The 15,633-nt window shown below is 34.0% G+C and overlaps 1 protein-coding gene across 2 annotated transcripts; it reads right to left on the minus strand.

The window, feature by feature from the left end:
- Positions 1 to 1,351: 1,351 nt before the first annotated feature.
- Positions 1,352 to 12,139, minus strand: VAD1 (GRAM domain family protein). 2 transcript variants are annotated; one of them, XM_016320392.3, is made up of 18 exons: positions 11,751 to 12,101; positions 11,349 to 11,408; positions 9,991 to 10,041; positions 9,706 to 9,771; positions 9,178 to 9,273; positions 8,935 to 9,033; positions 8,674 to 8,774; positions 8,399 to 8,583; positions 7,599 to 7,639; positions 7,387 to 7,474; positions 7,121 to 7,207; positions 6,653 to 6,707; positions 5,924 to 5,990; positions 5,474 to 5,564; positions 4,817 to 4,878; positions 4,692 to 4,731; positions 4,282 to 4,583; positions 1,352 to 1,875 (listed from the first exon to the last, which is right to left on the minus strand). In XM_016320392.3, the coding sequence occupies exons 1-18, from the start codon at positions 11,952 to 11,954 to the stop codon at positions 1,645 to 1,647; spliced, it is 1,926 nt and encodes a 641-aa protein (XP_016175878.1). In that variant the 5' UTR covers positions 11,955 to 12,101; the 3' UTR covers positions 1,352 to 1,644. The 2 variants fall into 2 exon arrangements, with proteins under 2 accessions (XP_016175878.1, XP_016175877.1); XM_016320391.3 differs by having other exon boundaries at positions 1,465 to 1,878; positions 11,751 to 12,139.
- Between the last annotated feature and the right edge of the window lie 3,494 nt (positions 12,140 to 15,633).

Here is a 15,633-nt window from a genome sequence, read left to right on the forward strand (position 1 = left end):
TAAAACGAAGATATTTGGGTATATTTTTATTCTGATAAGTTCTACATAATTCAGAACTCTTGCTCTTCCTCCTCCTCATCTTCTACTGCTTCTTCTTCTTCGTCTTTTTATTTCATATTCTCATAATTTTTTTTTGGAAGAAAAAATCAAACAAAGAAGAAAATATATAATGTTGTCAAATCAAAAGAAGGAGGAGAAACAACAACGATGAAGATGAAACAAGCGAAGAAAAAAGAGAAGAAACACAAAGAAAGAGAAGAAGGAAGAAGAGGAGGAAGAGGAGAAACGCGAAAAAAAATTGGCCAAAAAACAGAGGGAGGGAGAGAAGAAAAGGAGCCGCGCGCCCGGCCCCGGGGGGGGGCAGAGGGAGGGATGTAATGGAAGCCTTGTTCCTTCGGTTGAATCAATAGAGAGAGGGAGGGCAGTAATGGAAGCCCTGTTCCTTCGGTTGAATCAATAGAGAATGAAATCTTTCTAGTATAACTTTTCTTGTTTCTGAATCAAAGCGCTGGTTACTGGTTAGCATAGACAGACAAGATATTAAAATTTAAAACACTACCTACTCATGACAACTGTGGTTCCTCTTACACATCTTTCTACAGAAAAGAATGATATCTTGTTAGAAGTATCCATTTCATCATTCGGAACCATGTCCTATCCCTCTCTCCCTTACTATACATCTCTGCATACAATTTAATAATGGTGCTAATTTACTTATCTTTTTCAAACCTCCGTTAAACCATATTATACCAGTTTCTATCAGGAATGAAATGATGTTGTCGAGTTTTAACAAAGCCATGATACATGAATTTAAAAAAGAATAGCATAATTAGTTTTTTTTCATTCAAAGATCAATAATAATTAACAGTAAGACTCGGTATTTTAATATACTTGAGGTTTAGTGAAAATCATTCAACTCCCTTCTATTTCAAAAGACATAAACTGAGCTCTCATGACATTTGGGTGATAATACACCTAAGAGCCCAGTATTTGTACAATATAACATTATAACATGAAACTATACCCCTGTAAAAATAACACAGAGCTTCTAAAAAGATGCTTAGGAAAAGCTGCCTAGACAAATGGGATTGGAACACAATGAGTTACCTCAAATAACAGGAGAGAGCAATATAGCTTGCCCACAAAATATTAACTTCCTACCTTTTTCTGTGTTACTACATCTTTGGTAGAAAAAGAAATCAAATCTTAGATTTTGTCTTTTGAGGAGTGATACACAAGCGAAACAAATGTTTATCAGAAGCTATTAACTTAGGTTGTGAACTTGTGGTGCAGATGAACGATAATAACAGAATATACTTATACATTCAAGGATCAATAACAATGCACATCATTTTCGTAATAAAATTGTCTACCAATTTTCTTTTTCTCTTTTTTTTTTTTTACATGATGCAAATGAGATTTAAACTAGAACCTCGTGCATACTACCCAAACCCTTTATCGCTAGACCAATCCTCGTGGCTTAATTTTTAGTTTTTACATGTGGTAAAAATTATATTCCTCATTTACAACAAGATAAAATGAATTTTAGAATTTAACTGAATATCAGATCCATGCATCACACACATATATATACACCAAAAGATATGTAGAGAAAGATATGATTCAACAACGAAAAGAAGGTAGTTATTTACGCTCAAGATCATTTAGTTGCTTTTTTAAGAGTGCATGTTCATACCGCATCCTTTCAAGCCTAGTCTCAACCATGTACATCTCATCTTTGAGGTGATGAATTCTTTTCTCCAACCATGCCACGTCTGAAGTTCTAGTAACTCCATTTTCCATCATATTTATGTTGTCTACGGGAGGGTTAACATGTATGTGTTGAGGTCTTGACAATAGCACAAGTATGCTAAACTGCTGCAACAGAATAGAGTAAATAGTTAATAAAATGATGTATTTGATCTGCAACTATAGTTAGTAAACGTTTTACAACATCCCTAAAGTCCAAAATGCTGATAACGTTGGAGAAGGTGAAATTTTTCATGGATTAGATATATGTAAATTGTATATGAATTTCATTTAAAAAGAATTTCACCCAATTTTCACCCTAAAGATACCCTTGGTTGAGAAGGAAAAAATAAAAAGGGCAGCCCAGTGCACAAGCATCATGCATTAATGCAAGGTCCAGGGAGGGACTGCACCCAAAGGTTGTAATGTAGGCAGCCTAATCTCATAATTACATCACTTCCACTTCTCGGAAGAAACCAGGTGAGATGAGCATGGAAGTGCAAACTAGTGTGATGTAAGATGACAAAAGTTATTAGGAAAACAGCAAAAGAAAAACTAAAGGTACTGCAGGAAGAGATAAAATTCGTGGTGGTAGGACACAAGTGTGCAAGAGAAGGTAGAGGTAAAAAATGGAGATGATGTAAAAGGTGGTCTTTATGCGATAATGAGAAAAACTGGGATAAATAAGCGGCCACAGAGGAGACAAAAGTGACGATAAATGAAGTAAGAACAAGAGCTTACGAGGGTCTTTATCAGTATTTGGGTATGAGAAAAAAAAAAAAAAAAGAGATTTGGATCATGTTAAGTGCATTAAAGACAAGAATGGTGAAGTTAGTCACAGATAAGAGTATTTAAGGATGGACATGAGATTCTTTCATGGCATGCTTAGGTCAATTACAAAGGAGGAACCAAGACTTGAATTACTATTGAAGAATTCAAAATTTTGAAAGTAAATGAAGAAAGGTAGAGCAGTGGGCCCAGATATTATCCTGATTGAATTTGGGAAGATTTAGGATGAAATAGAGTCTATTAGCTACTAAACTCTTTAATGAGATTTCATAGTCTAAGAAAATGCATATGTATGGAGGAAGAACATTTTGGTCCCTATCTACAATGAACAAGGGGATATACGAAATTGTGGTACAAAAACAGATTAAGCTCATGAGCCATACTATGAAGTTGTGAAGAGTTATAGAACGAATGTTGGGACAAGAAACTAAGGTTTCAAAGAAACAGTTTGGTTTTATGTCAGCTAGATCTACCTCAGAGGCTATAAAAGAGAATGATGAAGAGGCGGCATCAGAGTAATAAGAAAAATCTACACACGATGTTTATTGACTTGAAAAAAAACATATGACAGGGTAGCAAGGAAGACCTGTATAAAGGTTTTCTAGAAGAAAGCAGCAAGGATTGTACATATTCGTACAACTAAAGATATGTGCGATGGGAATACAACTAGGGTGAAAACTCAATAAGGTATAACAAAGGAAATTTTTATTGGTGTAGGATTACACCAAGGATAATCTCTAAATCCATCTCTTTTCACACTTGTTTCAGAAGCATATTCAAGAACTCATACCAGGGTGCATGCCTTTTCCTGATGACATCACCCTTATGGGAGAACCGCAGGAAGATTTGAATTAGAAGTTGGATTTGTAGAGACACATTTTGGAGGTATATGGTTTGCACATAAGTTGCATAAAAGACAGTATATGGAGTACAAGTTTAGCGGCAAAAGATGAACACCATAGAAGTGAAAATCGGGAAAAATGTTATATCAAAAGTAAAGGAACTTAATAAGGATGGTCAAATAGTGGAGTGTTTTGGGTTTTATGCAATAGAAAAGTAGTCATATGAACATGAACATAAGGTGAACATGAACATAAGTTCAGCGTTAAATTTTATCACTATCATTGAACCAGCTATGTTATATGGAAAAAAGTGTTGGGTGACAAAAGGTGAACATGAACATAAGTTCAGCGCTAAAACGAGAATACTTCAATAGATGAGTAGTCATATGCATATGGAGAAAAAGTTAGAGTAGCACCTATTATTGAAAAGATGATAAAATCTTATCTTAAGTGGTTTGGACATATGGAAAGAAGTCAGTATAGCATTTAATGAGAAAAGTGGGATTGGATAAAAAAATAAACTAGTGGTTGGAGGGAAAGGAAGACCTAAAAAGACTATGTAAGAAGTGGTCAAATAAGAACACTGTATGAACACTCTCATTGCAAACATGATACATATTAAGACGTAATGACATTATTTGATCTATGTAACCGAACCCACTAGGTACTAGTGGGATCATAAAGCCTTGTTTTTTGCTGCATTGTAACATAACATTCACATAGAAGCGAATCAGCGACATACCACTAACATTAGCAAGTAATTGCAACAATCTTTCAATAAAAATTTGATTTTAGCATTTAATGTAAAAGTACTGATAGTAGAATGGCTTTTCATAGTTTCATGACTAATCCACAAAACATGAAAAGACAAAAATTTAAAGCTATGGTTCAAAGTACGCACCTGCATGAAGAAAATCAGCGCAAAAATGGCAACAATGAGTAATGAGAGGTTGTTCTGACTTTTCAAAGACAACCTTAACTTTCTCACATAATCTTTGAACAAAGAAGGAACAGACGATGTATCAATGAATCTTGTTTGCATCTGGGTGTCAACCTTGTGAATAGCATCTGCTACACTAGATGTAGCTTGCATCCTTGTAGAGTTACATTCCTCCTGTGAAGCTCCTGAAGTTTCTACAGTCTCCAACTCTATATCAGGATTGATTTTTCCATTTTGAGTCAAAGCAACAACAGCACCTCTTTCTGCCTCATAAAAACAAATCATAAATATTACAAAGAAACTGATGGTATCAGGAATGCATAATGAACTTCAAAATTTAAGAACATATATAGAAATTGCAAATGTTAAACCTTGCTTTTCTAGGTTTTTCTGCTTCAACAAGTCATGTGCCTGAAAGTAGTGATAGAATCTTAAGTGGACAATAAAAAGTGTAAATAGTGAACACAGAAAAAAAAAACACCCACAAAAAAAATACCATGCTAATCCAAGTAGTATAAGCTTCTCGACATTCTTCAACGGTTGATTGTAATATTTTGCCTGTGCAGTTGTTCACAAAATCAAATAAAGTCCAATTTTTAGAAAATGGTACATGTTCTTTTTCTTTTCTTTTCTCTCAAGTGAAGCAGATATGTGTCTCATACACATAAGTATAAAAAAATTTGTCAGAGTTGGTAATTCTGTTCCCAATCTTTCTTTGGCGTAATAAAAAAAGTTCTTGTAGATAAAAGACAATATCACACTTTACATCATGAAACCTTGTATTGTGCAAAAAAAAAATAATGCTAAAAATGAATATTTACTCAACTAATAGATTCATCAAACTGATTGCAATACCAATTGATGAGGTCAAAAGAAATGTAACTTTAAATTGAAATTTTAAAACTCCTAAAGTATAAGAGATGACAAGTCAAAAGCTAATAACATGGAGAACTGTTTGCTTCATACTTCTTCATTTCAGGAAAGTCGAAGAAAATTTAACAGACCAAAACTATTTATATTGAAAAAGTGAAAAGGGAGCACTAAGTCATTTAGCATATAATAATAATAATAATAATAATAATAATAATAATAATAATAATAAGATACAAAGCAAGAGAATATTAGTTTCAGGATAAATCATGAAAAGGCCCACCTCTCCAAATAGTTTTCTTAGAAAATGCTACAGTCACATATACTCTCAAAATGCAAGAGTCATCCTTGTGTCTCTGTATATCCCACAGTCCCTGGTAATTAAACAAGAAATATAAGTAAACTATAAATTCATTGGGAGAAGAAAATTATTAGCGAAACAACTAAAACAAAGAGAGAGTTAAATGAAGACAAGAAACCACCAAGTAAAAACAGTGGCTCGTCATGAGAGCAAAAAGAGCAAGTTTAGCACGAAGTCAACAGTAGAATTCAAGCCCAATGAGCTTTTGCAAGCGAGTCGGGTCAAAATAAAACATGTTATCTACGTTGACCTAGTAGCACAATTATAAAGAGAAATAATTCATGCCAAATGCTTCTAATAAGTATATTGTACTGGGGGCAAAAAGCTCATAATTTTATGATAAAGATCTAATTTTCCCAGAAAAAAATGTACCTCAACACGAAAATAATCTGCATAAGGTACATCACTGACTTCTTGTGATGTCTCTATAACCAGATGACTGAAAGAAGTAAAAAAAAAATAAGTAAAAAAAAAAAATAAGTAAATAAGTTCTTCATATATTTCAAGTAATCAATGGAGCAACTTTATTCTTGCTCTAAAAACAAATAATAAACATCTACAAATAAGGGAAGACAAAGAATGGAAACGATAAAATGCAGTATTGAGGCAAGAGCAATTATTTTCGCTGCCAGCATAACACAATAAAAGCACCAATACTCATTGAACAGACAAGAAGATGTTGAGATAATGGGTCTAAAAAAGGGAAGGAGGAAGAAGGAAATTGAGTATATGTATATATAGGCAGTTTATGATATGATGTGTTCTATGTGTGATACAAAAGAGACAGCACTAATCGCCATGTACAATAACAATAGAGTATTAATCTTAATTAATAAGGAAAAAAATCATAGATAGATGGAGATAAGAAAACCAATCCTAAGATACACTTCTTAAGATATTTTCCTCATTCCTACCAGATGCCAGAATAAGAAGATGAAGTATATGCTACAGTCACTTGACCATGCTATCCAAGGCCACATCATGGCACCAAGGAATTCCCAATTAAATAATTACATTACATTTAGCTTGAAAAAACGTCTTGAAAGAAATCAAAAGAATAACTGAAGAAAAAATAAAAATGGATTGAGTCATGGTAACAACCTGCTCTTATACACTCGAAATTTCTGAAGCTCATGGCAGCCACCAAATTTTGCTCCTGAAAAGGAAACACAATTATGTTCACTGGCAGGTCTCCATAGGAACAGTTTGCCAAGTTTTTAAAAATCATAGGTACGCATCAAAGAACTTATTATTGCTTCATCAAATGACATATGCTCAGGAGATCTTAGATTTAACAATTTATTCCATCTTATATTTAGCTTAATTTGAATTAATAACTTCAAACTTAACTACTTAAGGCATGCTGCTCAATCATTTTTTCCATGAAATGGAATTTTGTAACTCATCAATATGTTCATATATTTCTCTGTAAATAAGCCCCCATATTAGGCATTCACTTTGGCTTCATTCAAAATTTTAGTTGAACCTCCACCACTGCATAGTCAATAAAATTATCATGGAATAACAAAACTCAGATAGAAAAGAGAAATAAAGCTGGCAGAAACATACCAAGATAAAGTTTTATTGGATGTTGAAAAGATAGTTCACGAGCATACCCAAATTTCTCTTGAGGACGCCACGAACTACACTTGAAGTCTGAAAGGGGAGGGGGAAAAATGAAAAAATCATCCTCGACAAAACGTTAAGGTGTATTGTGACAGGTATTAGTCATCTTAAATTCTTCCCTTTAAACCATACTCACAACCAGCAAAGCATACAAAATTAAAGATGATTTTTCAAATGCAGAGGTTTCATAGTTGTTTCATGCAGGCTACCTTTATCACCACATCTTTTATGGAAAGACTCATGAAAGTTTACAGCATCATCTGAGAAAAAGTACCTAAAGAAGTCTTCAACCTTTATCTGCAGTTTGTAAATTTAAAATTTTAAAATTTCTAATAAATTTAGAAGACTAATATTACTAAAGTCAACAAGGGAAAACTTGAAAATGAAAAAATAAAATGGTATTTTTTCTAATAAGAAATACCGGAAACTCAGCTTCTGCAACACATGTGTATTCTTCTGGGGCTGCACATTAGAAAATAAGCTCAGATCAGCAGAGTTTTTGAAAAAATATGATGGATTAATAAAATATATTATAAGTTAAACACAATAGACATTTTTTTATCTTTTTGATAAAAGAATAATTTCATTAAGATTTAAGGAGAAGGATAATATGATAAAAAAGCAAAACAAATGATTCATCTATAAAGCATAGCTTTTCAAACCCTAAACACAATGGGCATGAAAATTTGATCAATTTTGCTCAGGCAAAGTTTCCTAGGGTTATATATTTAATATTTTTTAACTTCTCAGACCACAAATAAACAGAGGGGCTGGAGAATTTCAAAGACAGGATCAATCAAGTCAGTTTACCAACTTCTATTTGTAAGAAACAGTAGTTAAGCAAAGAGCTTATATGGCTAATCCACTGCAGTTAACTATTTAAGTGTAACAGAGCTGCAATACAATATAGCATACAAACTCCAATCTCATCTGTACATCAAAACTTCCCGATTGTTACAAACTTCAGGCAAGTTATTTTATGACAATGTATGATAAAGTATACCCTAAAAGCCTGAATCAATAGAAAAGTAAAAATTTCATTTTATTTATATTTCAACAAAACCACCCATTCTTCCAATATACTATTAGCCAGATCCATTGAACAATTCTAAAATAAAAACCTTGCATCATTCTCCCACATTACAATATCTAGAAGATTAAATGCATTCTACAAGCTTAAATCCAAAATGTATACAAGTAGTGGGTATGTTCCAAACTCACTTGTTGGAGCATCAATGTCCTCCTCTTTCCAGCATGAACTCGCAGCTGGAGAATCTTCATTCAATACAGGTTCAGCTACCTGTTTTGTACTGGATTGTTTATCTGTAACTTTCATCACTACAGGGCTATCTATAATATTTGATGGAGGTCCCATGTCGTTGATAATATTAGTAGTAACCTTGCTTCTGATTAACACATATATAAGTAAGTCTAAATGAGTTTCCACACAAAATAATCTTATTCTAAGGCAAAGGTCACTAAGATAATGGGCATACGGGTCTGCAGAAGGAGATTCATTGTCTAATATATCAGAACCTTTGACATTTTCAGTAGCTATAAGTTCACTGTCTTGGGCGCTGCACTCGGACATAGACTCCTGAAAAAAAAGAAAAAGAAAGACCACCCAATGTATAAGGGCAAGGGTACAACAAACACAACATTAGCCAAAAAGAATTGCTGTTAAATTCCAGGTTTTTTTTTTCTACCTTAACAAACATCATAAATAATTAGATACACAGATTACTGTAGCAAAACACCTGTTCAATAACTGCTCTGGTACCATTAGCCTGCCGTAACCATCCATCATTAATAATCTTAAAAGCTTCATCACGGGATAGGAAAGATGCGAAAAAGTACTGTCAAACAGATAAGTGGATTAAGACGGACATCAGGGCACAATTAAGCAGAAAAAACAGTACGCGGTAAAAATATATTCAGATTGAATATTCAATGTTGCAGTGATGCATAATGACTATAACGTTCTTCTATGTGTAAGATACCTTCCTGTTGCCAGCAAGAATCTCAATGGCATTGGGAAAGAGCCCAGCTGTCTTTGCCCTACGTACACTTGTGACTTCTGGGAATGCAATTATTCTCTGAAACATAAACCATTGACATATCCAAGATGCAGAGAAATCGTAAAACAAAAACCAAAATCTCTAGATAAGAATAAACTCAATGGAAACAATCAAGGAACGATACTTCTTTCACATATATCATGGATTTTATTGTAAAAAGATTACAATGAAGAGATTATATATCTGGAAACAACACGGTTCAGAAAAAATACTTACACAAAATCTTTCAGATATTTTATTGTCCAATATGGATTTAAGTTTGTGATTTAGTCACTCTTGACAGTTCATACCCACGTACGTGCTTTCACACAATCATTTGCAATAAAAAATATAGTACCAAAAGCAATAAATTTTCCCATTAAACTAGATTAGTCATGGGCATTATAAACAAGCTCAGAAGGCAAAAAGATAAAAGAATATGTTAAAAATGCATTCTGTTCAGTCACTTACCTTTGTCTCAAACCCAAATATGTTCGAGTAGAAACATATAAAGTTGACAAAAAGGTACATATGACCCTACAACAAGAAATTAATAACTAATCAGGAAACCAAATGAAAAGGCAACATGACTTGTTATAACTTGCTTTTAAATCATTAAACAACAAAATGAAAAAGCTTTTGGCAGTTTAAGCAAATGAAATCCAGAAAAATGATTTTCCAATAAAAAAAAGAAAATGTACATCACTCAAGTCAAGACTAATACCATTTAACAACAAATCAAAACAAGAATATTACCTGAATAAGTATATTTTCCTGGAGGGCACAATTAAAATCTTCAATAAGGACCTAAAATAAAAGGAGAATAAATAAGATGTGAATTATGAAAAAGGAATGAGAAAAATCAACATATAAATATCAATTTGCTTTGTTGCTAGATGTAAGAAATGCACAGACAAGGTTAATATATAATTGAATCCTAGCACTTATTTATCCATAAGAATGTGTTCTTTTATTTTGGTTACAAAGGATGTGCAAGCATCTGTCTACGGAGAGGGGAAAGGGGGCCTTCTGGGAATGGAACTCTTGATATCAACATCACATTCAAGTCTAGAGAGACTTGGTTTTTCCTTAGTCCTAGATGAAATATGTTTGTGTTTATATAAATGGTACAGAACTAATTTTGGAAATTTTGTAAGAATGACTTACTAAGAAAATGTTGAGCCAACATTATTCAAATTTTGGAGGACTGAAATTACAAAACTAAAATATGATACATTGAGTTTTAGGTAATATAATTAAGGAAAGCACTCCCGAAAATGGTTGCTCCACAATTCAAACACTTCATTCACACGGTAAGCAGAATGTGTAGATAAGATACACATTACAATAGAAGGATAAGTTGGTAAGAGGAATTTCATTCCAAACAAATCCAAAATATGTTCTACCCCAAAGGCTTCAAGAGATATCTCATTATATCATGAAAGAAAGTGCGTAAAGTATTCAATAAGGTTGGGTTGGGGAACCTCATTGATAAGGTTCTTAAAAAAATTGCTTACAAGCCACCAGTCAAAAGTCTCTTATTTTGCAAAGTCGGGGCTGCTCTTGATTTGAGGCTATCCAAAATTATTGTTCTTTAGTTTTGACTTTTTTGAAGATTTGAGTAATAGTTCCTTTAGTTATACACCACCAGGGTCCAAGGTCGTTAGAATTAGTTAACCTCTAAAGAATTTATATATTAAAAAAGGAAGCAATTGACTCAATAGTCTGAATATTACTTGAGAGTAAGGAAATGAAAGTAAAAAACCTTCATGGAGGAGTGTTGATAACTAAATAGGGTGTGTGAATGATCTTATCTACCATTAATCAAGAGAAGGTCCACAATTTGCAAAATAAGAGACTTTTGACCTGGGACTTCTAAGCAATTTTTTTTAGCATCTCATCAATGAGGTTTCCCAACCCGACTTCATTGAATGCTTTGCCAAGAAGTGACATAAGGACATGATCATATACAAACACGTTCCAAAAAACTGCAAATTTGACTAGAATACCATTCAATTCAATTCAATTCTATGCTATAACAGTAATCAGTAAACCAATAAGCAAAACCTTAAGAAATTAGAACAGCTAACTTGAAAAGATAGAAAATCACTTACTTCATCTGGTGGAAGACGAAACAGCTGCCGATACTCTTCACTCTTCAACGCGTCCATAGTCTGTAACCAAAAGGATAAAGGCATGAGTTACAAAGATTGATCACAGAAATGTTGAAATTCAAAACTACCAAAAATTTACACAATTTCCATAGATAACTAAGCCAGCTTAGATTCCTAATATCAAAATCCACAGAACTCGAAATTCTCAAGACATCCGGAAAAACACATGAAAGATAATACAGCATAATTCATTTCTACAAAATTAAATGAATAAACGAAATTCCTATAAAGTAATGCGCTACAGACTACACTACACACAGAAACGATTGAACCGAGTCGAAGAATCATAAATGCAGGAAGCGCGCAGCACCGACAAGATTAAAAGAGCGAGGAGGTAGGTACCTGATTTTCAGCGTCAGCAAATAGGTTCGGCGATGAATTGGAAGAATCGCTACGATCAATGACCTCGGCGGCGGGTGAGGACGATAAAAGCGACACCTCGGCGGCGGCGGAGGTTCTGGAAGGAGAAGAATCAGACGTCTGCGGCAGCGGTTCCGTCCTCACGGCGGCAGGGACGGAGGAGGTGGCAACAGCAGTGGAAGCCATAGAAGAAGAGAGAGAAAGGTAGATCTGAGAAAATTAAACGGAAAATGAAGGAGTGAGAAGAGGGAAATGGTGGTTGGTGGGGTTTTACGTTCTTAACTGACGGCGACGACGGAAACTAAGAAGAAACAAGAAGAAGAAACGTTGCTTGAGTCGTAGAAAGAATTTTAATTTTATAAATTGGAATTAATTAAAGATAAATAGATAATCCCATAATAATCTAACTAAAAATTCCATAATCCATACAATTATAAATAATTAAAAATAAATAATTAAAATAAAAAAGAAAACCCTTGGAAACCCAAAGTAACCTATTTTTATTTAATTCCCAATTCATACTGTATCACATAAACTATATAAGTTTTAGTTTTTAAATTGTATATTATTAAATTGTACTATCATTAACATTATAATATGTGTAAATGTTCTTCATGAAAATTTATTAATACAAGTGTTCATTTATTAAACAGAAAGATTATAGTTGATGTCGTTTAAATTTTAAGTTACATCAAATCTTAAAAGAATTAAAAAAAATTATTACAAAATAAATTATAATATCCAAATAATAATACTATAAATATTAAATTCTATGAATTTGGCAACTTTGAGCTATGAGTCAACGTCGGTAGTTATTGGGGGAAAAGAAAAAGAGAAAAAGATCGTCGTTTTTCGTTGACGCTGACACCGATTAGCGTGACTTTTGTGTGTTAGAGATCCCTATCAGTAGTAGCCGTTGGGTTTACGCACAATAATGAGAGTCACCAACAATTTGTCATTGGACCGATATCAATCTCAGCTTTTTCAGTTCGGCACAACTTTGGCAAATTCTGGGTTTTTTGTAGGAACATTTACTGGAATTTTTTCTTAAATAATGTAAAAGATATATTATTTTCAAAAATAATTTTAAATAATATTAAATATTAAAATTAACCTTTTTAAAAAAATATTTTATATATAAACAAAAAATAATAACTATGTATATTTTATATTATAATATATATTTTATGCAATAACTAACATTGTGTCTGTGTATACCTAACATGGTTAAATTTTTATATTATTGTTACGGGGCTTACCTAGAACCGGACGGTGGTTGGGCTTGTTTGAGGCCCAAGCGCTGGAGGAGTGTGGTCTCCGACTTGGTTTACGTCTGGGAGCCGCCTCCGAGTTGTGTGTTCCAAGAGATGGGGGGTGGTACCTGCAAAGACACTCCGATGCCTAAGTCAGCATGGGGTTAAGCAGGCTTAGAATGTATTGGAACTTAGAGATACCTGAGGGGTGTTAGTGTATTTATAGTGGTGATCCAATAACTACCATTGGAGTAGTGCCACCTTTTTAGGTGGATAACCGTCCCTTTATTTAGGGATTGTTGGGATATGGCTTCTAGAAGTGGGTTGAGAGATTTTAGGGGCAGTTACTTATTTGAATAAGTGTTATCTGCCAGCTATCTCTTGAACCCGACTCCTTTGGAAAGAAGTCTGTGTTGAGTCCGACCTCTTCTAAAGAGGTCGGTGAATAACGAAGGCCAATCTTTGGATTGGGCCTTTTGGTGTATTTGGACCTGGGCCTTAGTGTTGGGCCAGTGTATTAACAGTGCCCCTACTCGAGTTCAATCTCTTTTTCTTAAGAGTTGGATTCGAGTATTTGAACTCGGGCTTGTAGGCTCTGTATAATTGGTTTTAGCACATCTTACTTAACCAAAGAATATTTCTTATCCTAGTTTCGTACAACTCGTTCAATTCGAGTTGTTTTGAGGATACATGACTTGTTTTAATACAAATCACCTTTCTGAAACTTATTCTGATTTCTTACGATTTGTTTTGATACAAATCGTTTATTTCAAAACTCGTAATTATTTTTTAGTATAACCTCATCTAGCTCATTCGATGCGAGTAGTTTTAAGGTCTTACGATTTGTTTCATTTCAAATCGTTTAATTAAAACGTGGCTATTTCTTGATCTAATTTCATACAACTCATTTAAATTTGAGCTGTTTTTTTAGGATTTCACAACTTGTTTCAAGTACAAATTGTTTATTTTGAGTCCTTTTAAAGTATCAGATCATCTTTATAACCATCGGACTTCGTTGCTTTATCCATTATGCCCCTGCTCGAGGTCGAGCTTTATGGAGTCGGACTCGAGCAATCAAGCAGAAAGGATTTTCGAATGAAGCCTTTTTTTGTTGAACTCATTCATTCTGAGTTTTCTAGATGACTTGTTTTTTATACAAGTCACTTTTTTGAAGCACAACTCGTTATATATCAAGTTGTTTTGCGCAATTTGTTTTAATACAAATTACTTAGATCATATGGTTATTTTTTACTTGATTTGTTCAACTCATGGGCTTGAGTTGTTTTAAATCATCAAGCCGTATTATAACCATTGGATACCAATTTGTACCTCGTCGCTTTATCCGAGCGACCATTGAAAAGATCAGCTCGTGATTTTTGCACTTTGTCGAGCATAAATTGGCGCCTTAGGTGAAGGGATTATATGCTTATTCTCTCCCCTTTCTAGTTTTTACAAGGTTGTCATCCTCGTGTGTGGTACAACTCGTTTTATCCAAGTTATTTTGGAGGATAGTTTTTACGTTTCGATTTTAGTCAAAAACGTTTACAATCCTTCCTTTTTAACTCGTTTCTATATGAGTCATTTGGTAGAAGTGATTTGTAGTGCCCCTACTCGAGCCCAATTTCTTTTTAAGAGTTGGGGTCGAGTATTTAACTCAGGACCGTAGCCGACCTGATAAGGAACCGACGTGATGTTTCAGAACCGACGTGTTTTTTTTTAAAAATTCTCAACAATCGCATCTAATCAAACGTCACGTCCGTTAGGGATTTGTATATTCATACGCGGGGATCAGTTACATTGGGAACGGTGCCTCTCTTTAAATGACGGCTTCCGTTTTTACCATTGTGCCCCCAACATTTTTATAAATACTTTCCCTCTCTTTCCTTGCTTCGTTTCTGAAAACTTTCACACTTCCTCTCCTCTGTTCGGAAGAAGCTCTTGTTCGAAAGAATTCATCTTTCTCTGTTTGTTGTGCGCATGCTTTTCTGTTTTAGGTTTCGAAAAAACCTTTTTGATCTTTGTTTTGAAAAACATTTTTCTTGGCTGACTGTCCCTTTCTTTAAGTTAAGTTTTCCTTAATAACTCGGGACAGCCTTTTGCCTTAGTGCTTTCAATAGGTTTTCTGATCTCTTTTTGGTATTCCTTATACTCAATTTTTGATTTATTGAGCTCTTATGATTTAGGTTATTTTTGCGATGCGTTTCCTTGTTTCTCGGTTTTTCCGACTTGTAAGTCAGATAATTTCCGAGTTTATTACGATCGACTTTTATAACCTCTTTACACCGACTTGTACCTCGTCGTTTTATCCTGACGACCATTTAGGTCGGTTCATGGGATTTTCACGCTTTGTCGAGCTTAAGTCGGCGCGTTTCGTAGAAAGAAAGAAAAACGAGAAGGAATTTATAAGAGATAAAAGATCTTTATTTATTTGCGAAGGTACTTTTACTGCTACTAAGGGTTTTTCACTATCTATGATCCCTTAGTCTCTACTGTGATGCCTCGTTAAAAACCCCCCTTCAGAAAAAACCCTTTCCTTTTGGGAAAAAATCATAAAGTTGGGAAAAGAGTACATCAGGGAGTAGAGTTCGCTTTTAGCTATAGTACCTTTTCAT

The sequence above is a fragment of the Arachis ipaensis genome, chromosome B9, assembly GCF_059453495.1.
Source record: "Arachis ipaensis isolate K30076 ecotype BB chromosome B9, ASM5945349v1, whole genome shotgun sequence".
Lineage (NCBI taxonomy): Eukaryota > Viridiplantae > Streptophyta > Magnoliopsida > Fabales > Fabaceae > Arachis > Arachis ipaensis.